The sequence below is a fragment of the Narcine bancroftii genome, chromosome 4, assembly GCF_036971445.1.
Source record: "Narcine bancroftii isolate sNarBan1 chromosome 4, sNarBan1.hap1, whole genome shotgun sequence".
Classification (NCBI taxonomy): Eukaryota; Metazoa; Chordata; class Chondrichthyes; order Torpediniformes; family Narcinidae; genus Narcine; species Narcine bancroftii.
In genome coordinates, this window is record NC_091472.1 from 71,781,119 (window position 1) to 71,795,143 (window position 14,025).

General features: G+C 40.1%; 1 protein-coding gene across 1 annotated transcript in view; it reads right to left on the reverse strand.

Moving 5' to 3' along the window:
* rps6ka2 (ribosomal protein S6 kinase, polypeptide 2) overlaps nucleotides 1-14,025 on the reverse strand; it is a 161,277-nt gene that overhangs the window by 22,717 nt on the left and 124,535 nt on the right. The window contains exons 13-17 of the mRNA XM_069931597.1: nucleotides 11,696-11,826; nucleotides 7,558-7,683; nucleotides 5,630-5,719; nucleotides 2,852-3,010; nucleotides 332-493 (exon numbers count right to left, since the gene is read on the reverse strand). Coding sequence (XP_069787698.1) covers nucleotides 332-493; nucleotides 2,852-3,010; nucleotides 5,630-5,719; nucleotides 7,558-7,683; nucleotides 11,696-11,826 — 668 coding nt within the window. The remainder of the gene's footprint in view (nucleotides 1-331; nucleotides 494-2,851; nucleotides 3,011-5,629; nucleotides 5,720-7,557; nucleotides 7,684-11,695; nucleotides 11,827-14,025) is intronic.

A 14,025-nucleotide genomic window follows, 5' to 3' on the forward strand; every position in this document is an offset into this window, starting at 1 on the left:
TTTTTGTTACAATAGAAATGTTATAAATCAGACCCATTATCTTGATCATTTAGTCAGCCAGCTTCAACAGAATAATGAGCAGTGTATTCTAGTAAAGGCATCTGAAAGTATACTTTTTTTTAAAAGGATTTCAATAAAAAACATTATTTTTATTTGGATGCATTTCAGTCAACTCTATGAATTCTTTTTTTAAAATCACAAAAGATAATTCTGGATTGAACAGGATTAGACAAACTGACATTGCAAATACTGTATGCATCAATGTACAGTATAAATGGGTTCCTGTCACACTTGCCGAAAGATCAACATACAAAAATGTGAAGCTCTTTACCTCAGGGGCGACAAAATTAGCAGTGTAGCATGGAGTCATGAGGAGACCATTTTCAGCTCGGAGCTGCTTTGCAAAACCAAAGTCACAGATTCTAATGGATTCTGGGTTTCCTGACTCATCCACATACAGAATGTTACTTGGTTTCAGGTCTCGATGAACAACCTAACACAAATGAGAACACAGTGAATCACAAACTATAAATTACAGAGGTTCAAACTTCACACGGTGATTTTCCAATGTGTGTTCTCTGAAAGTCTTGCTCTAAAATGGGAGTACTACAAAAACTGCATATGCAGTCTCAATAAAGAGACCTGACCCTGAACCATTTCTACCCACCGAAGCTGTCTGACCCACATCTCAATGTTTCCTCTAAAATAGAACTTTCTAGTGCTGGTCAGTCTTGTTAGCTATCTGAACAGCAATTTGCCAGGGCAGACTGCCTGATCCACCCACTTCCCTCACTGCCACTGACTCCTACCTCCACCAATAGAAATTACTCAGTTAGCAGTCCAGACAATGAATGGTGAAAGTTACACAAAACATATTAGTGCTAATGTTCAAAAAATTTGTTTTTTTGCCAAAAAATGTGTAATGCCATGAGAAAGTTTCTTCTGCAAGCAGACTAACAGGTTACCTCTAACCACTGTTCCCTCTAAACTGTGTGCTTGGGTACACACACACACACGTTTTGCAACCAGCACACAAAGGAAATTAATGTGCACAGAAACAGTTAGTTACCCAAAATAAAATCCTTACGAAATATGTTATTTTGTAGAATCCAATCATACTTGTATTATATTAAAACATGCCAATACAGTTTTATTAGCCATGAGAAATAGGCTGCGCCAAAATTATCTTGAAACAATTTTAAGTTTACATTTGCATGAGCCTTCAGTGCACACATACTTCTGTAACAGGAAAGAAAAATGAGATTTTTGCACACACTGACTACAGGCCATTTCATGTCAGGCCTCCACTTGGAGGCCGCCCTCAAGAGCGGATCGAAAACTTAAAACGTACCTTTCAGTCAAAGCCCTGAAAGGCTGCTCCAGTGTTGCATTCATATCGGGAAGCACCTTGTAGTGCCCTCTGGAACAACTGGTGCTCTGTGTTTCCCAGAATAGTTCCAGCTGTATGGGGGATTAAGGGTAGGAAAGACAGCCATTGCTCTGCTGCATTTTGAGCCGCAGAGAGCAGCCTAGTGAGGCTGTCACAGCCCACACCGACCACCCCCTGATGGCCCCTGCCAGCACTTACTGCCCTGACAGCTCCTGCTACCCCCACTGCCTGACAGCTCCTGCCCACTGCCCCTGCCTTGAGGGGGTCATGCAGGAAGAGGGGTGAGTGGGCTGTACATTCAGGTCAGGCAGCAGAAGTCCTCCCCCGAGAAGGGTTGGAATCGACACATCAGAGTTGGCCATGGCGCATTCAGAGAGGTACATCTTTAGGCGTAGGGCGAAGAACCTCCGCCTTTACAGACAGGTGTTTTCCCTGCTTGAAAGTGCCTTTCTTAAAATTAGAGGGAACATTGCCTCCAACATTCATACAACTGTATAAAGAGCATAATTTACAGAGTATAATGAAAGGAAGATCAATTAGCACCAAGCAAGGGCAGCACGATAGCACTGTTATGGGGTTTATTCAGGACCTTGAAAGCTTTATAAAATACAGTCCTTGAGAAAAAGCATGAAAATTAAATGGGAATATGCATAAGTTTTCATGCACCTTGGATATTTAAAGAACCCAAAGGGATGAGGTCAATCTGTGTCTTCAATTAGAATAGGGCAAGCATGTAAAAAGGTCTGGGTTGGTCTATTTACTGTAGCTTCTTAACAATTGGGTGACAAAATGCTTATAGCCGCTACCCCACATTATAACCATAACCTCTTCTTCAGGTGCTCCAACTCAACCTGTCTGGCAGTAGCAACAGCAGACACGAATGTTCAGCTTCATGTTTGTTGGACATTTGTGGGAGAATCACACAATTATCTGATAATGTGCCTTGAAAATGTGGGTGTCACAAAGTCAGAACAATGTTAAAGCAGGGAAACAACTCCATCTCTCACTCATCTATTTGTTCGTGCGTTTATAGCCCCTTTCACACTCCTGTGTCCCAGGATAGGAATGGGGGTTTGGTGTTTCACACTAGACCACTCCTAACTGGGACACTGAACACTTTCACACTTGCAAGGTTTTATCCCCGGCATTTGTCTGTTCGACCTTTAATAGGAAGTACCTACAATGCAATTGCCCATTTCACACTTGCCTGATCTCAATGCCGACGTCTGCAGATGCCGTTGATTGTACTAGGGGTCAAGGCCGGCAATCTCCGGCATGAGGTGATGTCATCTGATGCCGGCATTGAGCAAATTTTGCTTTCACACTTGCCACTTTAAAGGTCGATTGGTGTTCGATTCCTGGGATCACTGGCGAGTGTGAAAGGGGCTTATGTAAGTGTCTCTCACAATAGTTACTGAACTGCTATGGAATTAAAATCTCCCAGAAAAACAAAGCACTTACTCCTTGGGAATGCAAGTATTCCACAGTCTTGGTGATAGTGTAGAGTACTGCACTGGCCTCCCTTTCTGAGAAAAATTTTTGCCGTAGAATCCGATCAAGTAGCTCCCCTCCTCTCATTAGTTCCATAACAAGGTACAAATATTTCCCATCTTCATAAACCTGAAAAATCAAAACAAACAAAATCAAAACCAGGAAAAATGCATTTGCTAAAAAAAGGAAATGCACTGGGACATCCTATGCTCTGTGATTAGTCCGGGATTATTTAAGGTGGCATATGAGTAGTGAAAAAAGGTTGAGAACCACTGCACTAGAAAAACAATATGAAAAGTGGTAGCAGGAGTAGGTCATTCAAACACTCATACCTGGTTCACTCTTCCAAAAGTTCATGAATTATATTTTACCACAGTGTCCTTTCCCACAATAAGACCAGGATCAGAAATAGGCTATTCAGTCCATCAAGTCAGCCCCACCACTTAATTGCGAGCTGATCCATTTTTCCACTCAGCCCCACTGCCCTGCATTCCCCCTAAAACCTTTGATGTCCTGGCTAATCCAGAAGCTACTAATCTCTGCCTTAAATAAACCCAATGACCTGGCCTCCATAAAGATCTGTGGCAGAAATTCCACAGATTTACTGTCCTCTGGCTAAAGAATTGTCTTTGCAATTCTGTTCTAAGTGGATTCTCTTCAATCCTGAATGTATATTTCTTGATTCCTTTAATATCAAACAATCTCATTCTGACTTGAGTGTATTCAGTAACTGAGTCTCCACAACCATCTGGATAGAGAATTCTGAAGGATCACTACCCTTTATGTCAAGGAATTTCCTCTAACCTATGTTCCTTATATTGATACTCCAGTTATAGACACCTCAACCAGGGAAAACACTATCCTTCCACTTACCCTGTCAAACTGTATGACACCCGGATGCTTCCATGAGATCATCTCTTATTTTTTTTAACTTTCTGCTTAATCTCTTTTCATGGAAGAAACTCCAACTACCATCCTAGGAATCTTTCCTTATCATAGGAACATAGGAAGTAGGAACAGGAGTAGGCCAAAAATGGCCCATCGAGCCTGCTCCGCCATTCAATACGATCATGACTGATTTAATTTATGACTTAACTCCACCTAACTGCCTTCTCCCCATATCCCCTAATTCCTCTATCATGTAAAAAATTATCTAACCGCATTTTAAATATGTTTAATGAAGGAGCCTCAGCCACTTCCCTGGTTAGAGAATTCCAAACATTCACTACTCTCTGGGAAAAACTATTTTTCCTCATCTCTGTCCTAAATTTACTCCCCCAAATCTTGAGACTGTCTCCTCTCGTTTTAGTTTCCCCGGCCAGCTCAAAAAACCTTTCTACATCTATTCTATCCATACCCTTCATAATCCTATATGTTTCTTTAAGATCTCCTCTCATTCTTCTGAATTTGAGCAAATACAATCCTAGACGATTTAATCTTTCATCATAAGTCAACCCCTTCATCCCAGGGATCAACCTAGTAAACCTCCCCTGGACCGTCTCCAAAGCCAGTATATCCTTCCTCAAATATGGAGACCAGAACTGGACACAGTACTCCAGGTGCCGTCTCACCAGTACCTTCTACAACTGCAACATTACCTCCCTACTCCTGAATTCAATTCCTCTAGCGATGAAGGCCAACATTCCATTTGCCTTCTTAATAACCTGCTGCACCTGCAACCTAACTTTTTGCGATTCATACACAAGCACTCCCAAGTCCCTCTGCACAACAGCATGCTGTAGTTTTTCACCCTTTAAATAATATTCAGCTCTTTTATTTTTCTTGCCAAAGTGGATAACCTCACACTTACTAACATTGTACTCCATCTGCCAGACCTTTTCCCACTCATCCAGCTTAACTACACAGTCATCCTGTTACACATAACTTGTCACCGTCTGTCTGGTAAGGGACAGGCAAAGGCAGGAGTGGGTGATTAATAATCTTGCTCTGTCCTTGAGTGGACACATAAATATGCTTGGGTATGATAACATGTTGATCTTATGTTCGTGAATGGTGATCAAGCAAATGCTGCAGGAACAGTCAAAACATGAAAACTCTGACAGAAAATTAGTGGATAATGGGATTGCTTGGTGAGTTGGCATAGACTAATTGGATTGAAACTACCTCCTATTATGAGGAAATATGGTAAATACAGTGGAATAAGAATTATGTACTGCATTTCTCTTTATTGTCTCATGCAGTTATATGGAGCTCAGATGTTGACACCTGAAATATTGTAACTGTTGACAAGGCCAGGAGTAAATGAAATAAAAGGTAAAAAAAAAAATGTATAAGGACCATCTTTGGTGGGAGAAACAGAGTTAACCTTTCAGGTCGAGAACGTTTCATCAGAACAACACACTTTGTTGAGATCCTTTCCCACATCCACAGTTTTTGCTCTTCAGCAATTAATAACCAATATTGAGCAGGCTGCAATGGGTCTGACAGGGATTTCAGTATTTCGAGGGGTCATCATCTGGGTGCTTGGAAGAGATTGAGGTTGTCAGCAAGCATCCTCAAAACATATGAGTTTGTAGATGGACATGTCTAAAGAGGTGTCCAAGAACTGACCAAAATCCTCTGTCAGATCCTTTTCTAGGTATTTTTATGAATCCTTATGAGGAAGGATCCAAGAGAAAAATATACTTGGTCTCACCTCTTGCTTAAAATGTAACAAATGCCTACATCAGTCTGTCATTTCGAAGAAAGTGTTAGGCTGTGAAGAATCAAAGTGACTAATCTACTCACATCCTTCAAGGTGATAATATTTGGATGCTGTCCATATCGGAGCAAAATTTCAATTTCCTCTGATGGATTTCTTTGCCCTTTATCAATAATCTAGAAGTAACACAGTGAAAGCAGCATTATTAATTGTATTCACTTAAAAATTGAGAAAAATATTGGATATGAGCAATATGCTCTTGGGATTCTTTCATTTCTAATGTTGATCTCCTTATACTGTGGTACCCTGGAGACCAGTGGCATTGAGAAAAGGCTTCAGTGCAAGCTTTGTAGCAAATCCACCTGGTATCCATGGCAATAAGATTCCTGCATTTCCTTGAATGAGAATAAAGAAAACCTGCTGAGTCCCCACCGTCACTTCTTCAGAAACTGGAGGCGTGGAAGTTTAATAATGGCCCAAAAAATTCTTCTTAATTCCAATCGACTCAGTTTAATCCAGAAAATATACACATTGGAAATTTTACACAACCTACTTTGGCTCAGATCTCAGTTTTGAAAAAAAAAATTAAATGAACTGAAAGTGATCAAAGGCAAATGTGATCGAAATAAACCCTGAAATTCTTTTTGGATGTGCATTGCATCAATTCCACTGAAATTAAAGGAAAATATGTTCAACAATATTAAATATTTACGACACATTCCAGTCCTACACTTGTGTTATGTACCAGTTATGCCCTACACCATCACTTTCTCAGGGAGGATCCACCCATAATGAATCCTTAAAATGACAATCCTGCTATATAATCGCATTAGATCACCTGGAAAATTATTTGTATAAAAGAAGCCACAAAATGGACTGGGAACTGTAGATACAACTTAGCAAATCTAAGCACTTTTCTTCTTTCAATAGATTTGCATTAATTAGATACAGAAAGCACCATCTGCAGCAGATGATGGCATTCTCATCAATTAGAAGGTTTCCTATGACTTGTCAGGATTTTTGCAAGGATCTGTAAAAGGCAACAGGCACCACATCTGCTGGAAAGTTTCTGGTGACCAGCTGGACAAATCCTCAAAAGTGTCCTTTGGATAGAAAGGTTCTCTCATTACATTTCAGTATACAGGTACTCCCCGACCTACGACCTATGCGACTTACGTCCATCCGTACATATGACTGAAATTTTTTAAATAGTTTACAGGTAGTATTCTCCCTTGTCCCTGCCTGGAGGCTGACGTCCCCACTCCTGCCAGGAGCCTGAAGTGGCAACGGGTAACTAGGGGCAGTGGCGTCACCTTACATCCTACATTGTGATTTGAAATGCATGCACAGATAGCCGTCGCTCTCTCTCCCTCTTCAATCTCTCTCCCTCCCTCCCCAGTGACAGCAATCTGTGCATGCATTCTAAATCACCTTTTTTTAAAAAAAAAGCGTTGGGCCGATCAAAACACGTTTCCTTGACATCACTACAAAAGGAGCACCAAAATGAAAGAAAAAAAAAATTACATGATTACAGTGAAATTCATCCCTATCTATGGAAAATAACATCTCTCACGAAAGCTGGCCAAGATACTACGACGGATTGGCCAGAAAGGAACACGGACAGGGAGTGGCTAGAATTAAAACAAAATGAAGCAGAACAACATAATTTCCATGGTGGATTAGTGCAACGCGGCTAAATTCAAAGCAGGAGCTATAATAGCATCACTAAATTATGTGAGAATACAATCAACCAAAGTATGTAATAATGTCTCTTCTTCTGAAATGCGGACTGAAAGTGGATGCCTTTTTAAAACCTCTGACTAATGATGGCGTTAGATGAGTGCCAGTTATTGGCCAATATTCATCAGGCTCATGCACAAATAAAGTGAGCTTTGCAGCCCTACTGTGGGCAGCCAGTATTGTGCAAACATTTCCAAATGTAAATGCCAGGATGTTCTTAACAGCAGGGGAACACTCAAAAGGGATAAAACCCTGTTATCAGGTGAATGCTTACCTTCACAGCGTATTCCACAGATGTGATTTTGTGGACACATCGCTTGCACACTGAATATGATCCAACACCAATATCTTCTTTCAACTCATAACCATCAGTGAAGTGAATATTATTCCCGTGTAACTGCTGGAACAGAATTGTATGTGAAAAATGGGAAGTAGTTATAGAATGATAATAATAATGATGTATTTAAAAGTTCATAATTCATCCAAGCCTTTAATATAAATGAATATATTTCAAATAGTAGATACAATAACATTATTTCTATATTGATGTGCATTGTGTACTGTTTATATAAATGCAGTAAAGCTACTTGGTGATGAGTGACTCCTGATACATTCTTCTGAGTATTCACCAATCTTATACCAAAGGGCATGAGAGAATCATTGTTAATTGAGTGCCTTGGGTTGCAGATGCTCAGAGCTTCCCTATGAATTAATTAATCCCATTTGCAACCTTCAACATTGGCACCGAAGAGTCACCATCACCAAGATCACTTTCAATGTGCAATGCACAGCTGGGTGATCCATCTTAGAAAAGCACAAGTCTCAGTACTGCAACATCCATTGGGAAGTTTTCCTGTTGACTATTCCATCTAGAAGTTCATTCATCTGGTCCAGACCTAAATTTTAACTCATGTGAGCATGTGACCCAAGGCAGATCCACTCAAGAGAGGGGCAAACACAAAACCATCAGACAAGACTGGCCTTGGGCAATCTTCAATTTGTTAATTTAGTATTATTGTTTACTGTTGCAATGATTAGTTTACTCAGAGACGTGGAAGGGAGTCCAAACGTGGATTGAAATAAAGAACTGTATATAAAAAAAGGTATAATGTTAAGAAAGTAATGTTTTGGATGATTTGAATGTTATTCCTGAAAAAACATAAATAAATAGATATAAATGCAACCACACATGAATAAAAAGAGTCATTCCACAGAATTAAGACAATAAAATTAGAAGAGAAAATGCTCAGTTATTCAGGAGACAGAATCACAGAAATCCATCCCAGAGAGTATGACAGTTTCTTGGAATTTTACAATGTATCCAAACTGGTTTAATTTGGCACAAATTTTGGAAGTGGAGCAGAAAGAACAGTCACCATTGCGTTGTGGACTTAATGCAACTGAATGTTAAGTTCACTCAGTGGTTTCTGGTCACTGACTTCACTTCTCATCTAATTTGGAATATACAACTTTTCAATGGATTTTCATACTTCCCATTAAAAGATTATCCACCTGAAGGACCAACTTTGTTTTTCTCTTCTTGATATTGGTCAAATAGCTGACTGCTTGCAGCATTTTCTCTTTGTTAAAAAAAATATATTTTATTCCTGAATTGTCTGATAATAGTTTGGGATACACACAGAGGACATATGTTGTTGTAATAACAGGTACAATAGGAAAAATATTTATCAAATAGAATTGAAGAACACCATTCATTCTCCTTCGACTTTCAAGCCCCAGTAATCAAAGTACACATCACATATCGTTGGGTGATACTTGGATGAGTTGGATGAGTGTACTTGAATATGATAACATTTTGCTATTATATAATTTCCCAATTCCACCCCATAGTAAAATTATTGAAAAATTGCAGTAAAGATCAAAACATTAATTGATAGAGTTATGAACGAATAATCCTTTTAATTATGTTTTGGACTAAAGGACTTTGTTAACCTTACACAGGAACAGCAATGGAAAATTCACCAGACAATGGAAAATTCAAAATAATAGATTTTTAATTAAACTATTAACAACATAACATTTCTTACTTATCTCTAAAATTACTTAACTCTAAACTTAACCCCACTATGCACATGTATAAATGCTTGTGTGTGTGTATATAATTAAAATCCCACTCTGAAGAGTTAATCTTTAAAATATCAGCATCATTTTAGTCTTGCTTGAAGGTCTTAAACTCTCAGTTCACAAATAATTATAAAGTGCTATTAAACATTATATCTTCAGGCCTCTACTCACAATGTGGCTATTTTCTTTCACAATGAATTCACAGACCTAGACAAGGGTTAAACAAAGTGGCTATCCTCTTCCATGATGAAGTCACAAACCAGACAAGTGGCCATACAAAAATAGACCCAGTAGAGATCTGTCCTCTTTTCCAAAGAGACAGTGAAGTAGTCATCTTTATTTCAAAAACCACTGATTCTATGTTCCCCTTTCCCCAAGAGTAACACACAATAGCACCAATTCTGGTTACTGTAACTCAACCTTGTCTTTCACAACATTTCAAACAGTGTCACAGGGTTTTGACTTCTGTACTCTCCAAACTGATCTGATCCCTTTGTCTCTTTACAAAGACATTTTTATATATGAGAAACATAATTTAACATTATGGAGTTTTGGTGATTATGTGTATGAATGGTTATGATTTAAAATTAAAGTTATGCTTTCGGTTTAATGACAGAAGATTTTTTTTAGGGGAAAAGATATTGCCAATTTCAAGTCTGTTTCTAAATCTGAACAAAGGAAATATATAGCCAATGCTTTGAATTAGAGGACCTCTGCATCTGAATTTTGAAGGATGAATACTAAATATAGTGATTTGAAGATAAGGCCATAGCTTAAGATAACTGAGTTATCTTTGCTTTCTAGCCAGAGTATCAAACAGTCAGAACTGGCCGGACTATATTTGATATGCAACCTGTAGCTCTATTAAAAGGGAATCTTAGCAAACAAGACATCACTGCTATAGTTTTTCATTTGTATGAAGCAATTTAAAACTTACCACGAAGTATTCAACATTATTAAATCATTAGAAAACCACTGAATGCAATGATCGCAAGATGTTTTGTCTGTGGTTTTGCTGGTGAACAGTTTAATTAGTATTATTGTTGAAGATGCCACCATTTGATATGTTAGAACCAATTTTATTCCTTTTCTGATAGTTTTGTGACTAATTTTAGGATTAATAAAATGAGTAATGAAGTTTTCAAAATGTGAATTTTGTAATCAAGATCCACTTGAAATCAGAACTCTGGCAGTTTTTGGAAGTGGGTTAACATCATTCACGTTATTAAGCAAACTATAAACTCACATTAAGCATATATTTTTAAATGATTATGATGGGGAAAGAGAACATGGCCCTACTTGTCTGCCTCCCCTTGTACAAAATCCTATCTATAGCCTCTGCCAATATTTGGCTGAGATTTCCAAAGAAAAACAACCAACTGAAAAACCTCACAAAGATTAGCGTATACAGAGCCGTTGTCATACCCACACTCCTGTTCGGCTCCGAATCATGGGTCCTCTACTGGCATCACCTACGGCTCCTAGAACGCTTCCACCAGCGTTGTCTCCGCTCCATCCTCAACAGTCATTGGAGCGACTTCATCCCTAACATCGAATTACTCGAGATGGCAGAGGGCGACAGCATCGAATCCACGCTGCTGAAGATCCAACTGGGCTGGGTAGGTCACGTCTCCAGAATGGAGGACCATCGCCTTCCCAAGATCATGTTCTATGGCGAGCTCTCCACTGGCCACCATGACAGAGGTGCACCAAAGAAGAGGTATAAGGATTGCCTAAAGAAATCTCTTGGTGCCTGCCACATTGACCACTGCCAGTGGGCTGATCTCGCCTCAAACCGTGCATCTTGGCGCCTCAGAGTTCGGTGGGCAGCAACCTCCTGTGAAGAAGACCGCAGAGCCCACCTCACTGACAAAAGGCAAAGGAGGAAAAACCCAACACCCAACCCCAACCCACCAATTTTCCCCTGCAACTGCTGCAATCGTGCCTGCCTGTCCCGCATCGGACTTGTCAGCCACAAACGAGCCTGCAGCTGACGTTGACATTACCCCTCCATAAATCTTCATCCACGAAGCCAAGCCAAAGAAAAAGAAACCTGATAACAGCATGTAAAAGGCTAGGTAACATATCTGGAAACAAAATGGCAATCTGCATAATATGGACAAGAATGTTTTGGAATAATTGCGTATATTTATTTATTTTATTTATTCACAAGATAGAGGATCAAAGCTTTGTAAAAGATCCATCATCCCAACCATTGGGCCTCAGGTACTATCCTGTTGCTGTTTGATCTGACATTCTGACAAAAATGTTGTGTTCACATCAAAGAATGAATGTGGCTTTAAGATTTTCATTGAGAACTGTCTGACCTGCACCATTGAATGGTCAACCAGCTGCTGAGAATCAGATTGAGGCTGCTCTTGGCCAAGGTTGGTGGCAACAAAACTGAAACCTCGGAAAAGTTGATGTGCATTGGCACTTGGAGGGACACCAGGTGAGTCTGTAAAGAGAAAACCATGAGATCAAATTGGCAGTTGATACAGAATATAAAATATAGCTGTGATCATCTGGACACAGGTACTGTTCCCCAAAGAGCTAATGGTTGATTAATGTTGTAATCACAAAGAAAGTCTACATATATTGCAGACTGATTATAAAAGTTTTGAATGCAAATTTTCAACTTTTTCAAGTTTCCTGTGAAATGACCATAACCATTTTAGACACATTCAAATGGCTGGAGCAATTCCTCTGGCAATATTATCATTGAAATTATACTTTTGATGTGGATCGATATCAGACAAGGCCAACGTTATTTCCATTAAATTCATATAAAACTAAAAAAAATTGTGATTCTATTGTCTGCTTGTCCCTTATTCAAATGATGTAATATTTTCCTTTTCCAACAAACGATTTACCGTGAATGCTTATCTCCTAGTCTAGCCCAGTTGGTGGCTAGGTCTCAGTGATGGACATTACAGCATAACTCAAAGAATGTCTTGCGCTATGTATTGTGTCACATACATTAGTTTATCAAACTCTAATTTGAACAACAGATCTTTATAATCACCTGTCATTTAGCCAAGAGATTGCTTGTCATCAGCTTCTCAACCTATTGCTCACTTTGTTTAATGCAACTCTCATAGTATTTTTTAAATCAGTTATTGTGCTATTATTTCCTGTGTTCTACAAGGGTACACAGGCAAGGCTCCTCAACTCTTCCTCCTCTTCATTGATGTCTATTTGGTGCTGCCTCATGCAGCAATGATGAGCTTGTTGACTTTATCCACTTTGCTGCCAACTTCCACCCAGACCTCAAATTCACTTGGTCCATCTCAAGCAACATATTGCCCTTTCTCGATCCCTCTGCCTCCATCTTGGGAGACAAACCCTCATCAGACATTTTCTATAAACCCACCAACTCCCACAGCTACCTCAACTACACCTCTACACACCCTATCCACAATTCCTTTATCTTCATCTGGTCCCAGGATGAGGTCTTCCATGCAAAAAAAATTGAGATGTCCTTCAAAAAAAATGTGGCTTCTCCTCCACTGCCATCAACTCGGCCCTCACCCCCATATCCTCCATTAACCTGCCCCCCTCCACTCACACATGCAGCAAGGACAGGATTCCTTTTGCCCTCGCCCACCTCCCAAGCAGTCTCCACATGCAACATATCATCCTCCACCATTTCCACCACCTACTACATGGTCCCGCTGCCAGACAAGCTATCCTCTCACCTCTCAGTTTCTGCAGGGACCTCTCCTTCTGTGACTCCCTCATCTACTCCATTCCCACCAATCACCACCTTGGTATCTTTCCCTGTGGTTGCAAGAAATGCAACACTTATGCCCACACCTCCTTCGTCGCCATAATTCGGGGCTCCAAAAAGACCTTCAAAGTGAAGCAACACTTTTCCTGTGAATCTGCAGGGGTCATCCTGTGCTCCCATTGTGGACGTCCCTATATCAGTGAGACTGGATGCAGAGCACCTTCGCCACAATAGCGGTAATCTCCCAGTGGCCACCCATTTCATTCCTGTGCCCATGCCAACATCTCTGTCCATGGTCTTAAGCACTGCCAGACTGAGACTACCTATAAATTGATAAACAACACCTCGTATTCTGTCTGGCACCCTCTCACCTGATGACATTAACATCAACTTCTCTGGTTTCCATTAGCTCACCAACACCCCAACTCCCGTCTCTCTCTTTCCCGATCCCTATATCTTTCACAGTCTCCCTTCCTCCAGTCCTAGATTCACAGTCACCCCATCTCCCGATCAATTCTCACCTTTCCTCTCCTGTCCTCCTATCCATGTCCGATTATTGCCCTTTGCCTATTGGCCTGTGCTCCTCCTCCCTTAGCTTTTTTATTCAGGAGCCTGTCTGCTTTTTTGCTCATACCTTAACAATGGACTCAGGCCTTGAAACGTTTTATTTATTTAGACGTACAGAACGGTAACAGGCCCTTTCGGCCTACAAACCCATGCCTTCCAATTACATTCATTTAACCTACAACCCCTGGCACATTTTGAATGGTGGGAGAAACTGGAGCCCCCGGGGAAAACCCAGACATATAGGTTGTAGAATTTACAATCTCCTTACAGACAGAGCGGGATTCGAACACCTGTCCCGATTGCTGCTGCTGTAACAGCATGCGCTAACTGCTACATTAACCTTATATAACATTGTTTATA